Source organism: Scomber scombrus, chromosome 21, assembly GCF_963691925.1.
Source record: "Scomber scombrus chromosome 21, fScoSco1.1, whole genome shotgun sequence".
NCBI classification, from domain to species: domain Eukaryota; kingdom Metazoa; phylum Chordata; class Actinopteri; order Scombriformes; family Scombridae; genus Scomber; species Scomber scombrus.
This window is the reverse complement of record NC_084990.1, coordinates 24,585,461-24,590,460: the sequence shown is the minus strand read 5'-3', so window position 1 is coordinate 24,590,460 and position 5,000 is coordinate 24,585,461. Positions and strand designations below refer to the sequence as shown.

The 5,000-nt window shown below is 39.3% G+C and overlaps 3 protein-coding genes across 4 annotated transcripts in view; 2 read left to right on the top strand and 1 right to left on the bottom strand.

The window, feature by feature from the left end:
* asah2 (N-acylsphingosine amidohydrolase 2) overlaps positions 1-1,868 on the top strand; it is a 12,318-nt gene extending 10,450 nt beyond the window's left edge. Inside the window, 3 exon segments of the mRNA XM_062442296.1 lie at positions 59-115; positions 196-284; positions 1,670-1,868. Of these exon segments, the coding sequence (XP_062298280.1) occupies positions 59-115; positions 196-284; positions 1,670-1,868 (345 nt within the window).
* The window catches only part of LOC134003385 (HEAT repeat-containing protein 1-like), a 398,094-nt gene that overhangs the window by 218,972 nt on the left and 174,122 nt on the right, over positions 1-5,000 (bottom strand).
* The window catches only part of LOC134003416 (microfibril-associated glycoprotein 4-like), a 153,164-nt gene that overhangs the window by 50,516 nt on the left and 97,648 nt on the right, over positions 1-5,000 (top strand). The gene's annotated exons all lie outside the window — the stretch shown is intronic.

Genomic DNA, 5,000 nt, shown 5'->3' with positions numbered 1-5,000 from the left:
TTAACCCTTTAAACTTAAATAAACCACATGGACACTAAACATCACTGTATATTTTCAGGGTGACGTCGTCTCCGTAACGTTCGTGGCAGGAAACCCGAGACACTCTGGAGACATGGTGAGTTTCTCTCTGCCTCGTTTTGTTCTAGTTTATTTGTTCTGTTGCTTTAACCTCATCTGTCTTGTCGCCGCTCGCAGAGAGATAAGACGTTCGTTACCGTGGAGATTCACGACAACAGAACGGACACCTGGGAAGTCGTCCACACTGATGCATCATGGGAGACCAGGTGTGTGTTTTAAACAGGAGGAGACCTTTGTGTTGTGGCTCCTACAGACGCCATCAGCCCTTAACCGACCAATCAGCAGACATTAGCAGAATGTTTTCCCCCCTGTTAGAAAAACCGGGGGGGGGGGCTGTTCTGATGTATAATCCATACTGTGTTTGCAAAACATAAAATACAATTTGGGCTTCTTTGTCTAGAAGAAGAGGTTCATAATTTTAACCATTGATACGATGCAAAACAACTTTACAAATTTATATTTTAGAAAACATTTTTTACTTATTATTAAACAAAATTACAGCAAAACACTTTTACCAGTCTGTAAACAAATTTAAATCACACAAACCTGCAGAAAGAGAAAGCACCAAATACCAGGCTGGTTTTACCCATTTTATTTTATTCTTTCCTCTATATATATATATATATATAAAAATATATATATATATATATATATATATATATATATATAAAAATATATATATATATATATATATATTTTATTTTATTTTTTTTTAAATACTTGAATACTTCATCTTTTATTACATGTTATTTTATTTCCGTATTCTTAATTTTATCTATTTTATTTCTGCTGTTTCCTCCTTTGCAGATTCATGAGAGTTATGACAGTGTTTTTATTAGTATTCATATTTCTAGAAATATTTAGCCTTTATTGTCATTGTACAAGAATATACAACCAGTAGGACAGACAACATAAACAAACACACAAGGGAATAAATAGTTTAAGAAAAAGGTGTAAAAGCCATAGACTGTATATAAAATGGACGTAACATCGGTGACGTCACCCATTGGTTTGTGGACTGCTGCTCGGAGGCCAATAGTATCGGATCTGAGCAGCGCCATCTTGAACATTTCAGGTGCATGCTGGGAAAAATAAAAACAGGGATTCTACTTATATGGGCATCAGGAGGAGCATGAGGCGCCCTCCTGAACCTGTGAACCAATCAACCTGTCAATCACCACGTAGCCACGCCCTAATGCATACCCTGCTTTATCGTCACATATAAAATCAGGGAGGCCAAAATGTCCCAAATGAACATCATACTGCATTGAAGAAGGCTTTAAACTAGCGATTGAGACCATAAACACATTTTGAAAACGTTTACTGAGGTTAGAAATCAAGTGAGAAGTTGGTGAATTCTCCATTGACTTGTATAGAGACGGAAGTCCTTTTGACACCAAAACGGTCGCCCCCTGGTGGCCTTTTGATAGAATGCAGTTTTAAGTTGGTCCGCGTTGGCCTCATTTCTGAGGACCGGGACTCCCCAGCTGGTAAAAACTAAAGAATGGTGTAAAAAAAAAAGTGCTTGATTGAATGACTAAATGATGTTTTTTGTGAAAAGGCCCAGAACCGTCTCATTATGTCTCTGCAGGTTTCATTGGCTGAAGGGTTCGAACCGGCAGAGCAACGTGACGGTTGATTGGCACATCTCTCCGCTAGCTACCAGTGGCTCCTACAGGATCCGACACTTCGGACACCACAAGCAGCTGAAGGGCCTGCGACCCGTCATCATGGCGTACGAAGGCACGTCGGACGTCTTCAGAGTCGCCGCCAGCTTTTACTATCAGTGAAGATCTGTGACACGTTTCCACGACAACCATCACAATGCTCGAATAAATGAAGGGAACATTTGAAACTTAATTCTTGTCATTTAACCCTCCTGTTGTCCTCGAGTCAAGGAAGGAAGGGAGGGAAGGAGGAAGGAAAGGAGGGAGGGAGGAAGGAAGGAAGGAAGGAAGGAAGGAAGGAAGGAAAGGAGGAAGGAAGGAGGGAAGGAAGGAGGACGGAAGGAAGGGATGAAGAAGGAAGGAAAGGAGGGATGGGAGGAAAGAAGGAAGGAAGGAGGGAAGGATGGAGGGAAGGAAGGAAGGAAGGGAGGAAGAAGGAAGGAAAGGAGGAAGGAAGAAAAGGGGATGGAGGGAGGAAAGAAGGAAGGGAGGAAAGAAAGAGAGAAGGAGGGAGGGAGGAAGGAAAGGAAGGAAGGAAGAAAGAAGGAAAGGAGGGAGGAAGGAGGGAAGGAAGGAAGGAAAGGAGGGAGGAAGATGGGGGAGGAAAGAAAGAGAGAAGGAGAGAGGGAGGAAGACAGACGGAAGGAAGGAAGGAACAGTCAAAACAGACGGGTCACTTTGACCCGGGAGGACGACACGAAGGTTAAACACCTAAAACAGCATCAGGGTTTAATAACCCAACAAACCTGAAACAAAGAAAGAATTATGGGATTAAATTCAGAATTAAAAGAGAAAAAGTGTTTTAGGCGACATAAAACAAACCTGGAATAAATCAGCTTTGAGTTTATTCTCTGTGAATGTGAAGAAGTTACTCAGTATTATATCTGATGATGTTCAGAACACATGTTAGTTAATAATAACTCATGTGATGACTTTCATTATGTTTTTTAATTCACTTATTGTTAAATTATGCTAAAACTATGTTATATAATTGATCATCAGTGTGTTATTCTATCAATAATCAACAGCTGATCAATAGATAAGATGTGTATAATATTTGTAAAATGTAATAATTGTCAGTAAAGACGAAGCAGATTCAGCGTTTTTGTTGTTTTTTCATAAAACCAAAACCCTAAAAATGTAAAGAATTAATTATTAATTTACCTCGGTGAACATTTTGTGACACTTTAATCTGAAACGAGCGTTTTTAATTTGTTCAGTAATTTAACCCTCCTGTTGTCCTCAGGTCAAGGAAGGAAGGGAGGGAGGAAGGAAGGAAGGAAGGAAAGGAGGGGGGGAGGGAGGGAGGGAGGAAGGAAGGAAGGAAGGAATGAGGAAGGAAAGGAGGGTTAAATACACTGTAGGTGATCAAATATGTAATATTTATCATTCTTTTGTGGTTACACCATTTGACATTTTCAGGAGCATTCAGTCTTACTTTTGGTAAAAAAAAATGGTGCAAATGTCATTTCAAATGATATAAAACCAACAAAAATACTAAATGTACATTTTAACAAACCTGATGCTGCTTTTAAATCTAGTTTAACTGATTTATGAATTCATCATCTTACCAACACTTATTAGTCGCTGACCCAAGTTTCTCTTGTTCATACTGACTAATAAAAGATGCTGTTTAAAACTAGTTTTTAAGATCTGTTTAAGGTCTTTTTCTGAATTCATCCATTTATAAAACAATTATTAAAACAATAAAACCTTATACACATTGATCCAGTTCTCTTATTGATCATTTTTAACATATTGATAATATTGAACTGGGCGTAACTCGGACGTCCATGATGTCTTGCTGCGGAGCTGCTGAGTTCAGTCTGAATTTATCTCCTATAAAACCAACAAAAATACTAAATGTACATTTTAACAAACCTGATGCTGCTTTTAAAACTAGTTTAACTGATTTATGAATTCATCATCTTACCAACACTTATTAATCACTGATGATGTGGAGCTCTGTGTGTTTCAGGGTTAAAGATTAAAAGACTTTAATAAATGACACAAAGACAAAAACGTGATAATAGCAAAAATATTTATTGTAAAGTTGGTCTGTATAGAAATTCATCAGGCAAGTCAGATTTACACGACACAGGAAGGTTTTAGTTTCATCACAGCATGAATCCACGAACACTGACGGCGTCGACACAACAACGTTCGATCACAGAAAATCAAAGACAGACGTCACAACTAACGATTATTTCCATTATTCACCGGATTTACTGATTCATTTTGTAGTTTATAAAATGGTGAAAAAATGTGGATCAGTGTTTCTCTCAGTCTGAGACAACGTCATTCAGTTACTGGCATTAAAGAAAGCTAGGGAAATATTCACATGTACGAAGCTGCAATCAGACAATTCAGTGTTTAGAAAATGACTCAACACGATGAATCCATTATGAAAATAGTTGGAGACGAATTTACTGTTTTGGTGAGTCATCAGTTCATCTAATCTGCTTTAATCTAATCACCATTTCTCCTCATTCATTCATTTAAACTCCAGTTATCTTCTCACACATTTATCCTCTAATCATCATATTGCATAATTTAATTAGACTTTGGATAAAAATAAATTCCCTTTATTAGCATAAAGTGCTGTGAGATAAATATCAGATTATTAATAATTTGCACATTGCATTTTTGTCCCGAACATTTTCACTTTATACGTGCGTTACGGTGCTACGGTGGCCTCTAAGGACAAAAAACACATCACACGCATTTCAATGTTGCAGAGAAAAATGCAGCAAAGAGCTCATCACTCCCTCACTCCTCTAGTGGTCAGGAGAACATGAGGCGAACATTTGTAGAAATGCTGCGAGTGATGATGTCGGCTTGTCGCACATAAATATCTATTCTGTAGCCTTGGTTGCTAAGGTGGTTGCTAGGGTGGATGCTGAGGTGGTTGCTAGGGTGGTTGCTGAGGTGGTTGCTAAGGGTGGTTGCTAGGGAGGATGCTAAGGTGTTTGCTGAGGTGGTTGCTAGGGGGGATGCTAAGGTGGTTGCTAAAGTGGTTGCTAAGGCAGTTGCTAGGGTAGTTGCTAAGGCGGTTGCTAGGGAGGATGCTTAGGTGTTTGCTAAGGTGGGTGCTAGGGTGGTTGCTGAGGTGGTTGCTAGGGGGGATGCTAAGGTGGTTGCTAAAGTGGTTGCTAAGGCAGTTGCTAGGGTAGTTGCTAGGCGGGTTGCTAGGGAGGATGCTAAGGTGTTTGCTAAGGTGGTTGCTAGGGTGGTTGCTGAGGTGGTTGCTAGGGG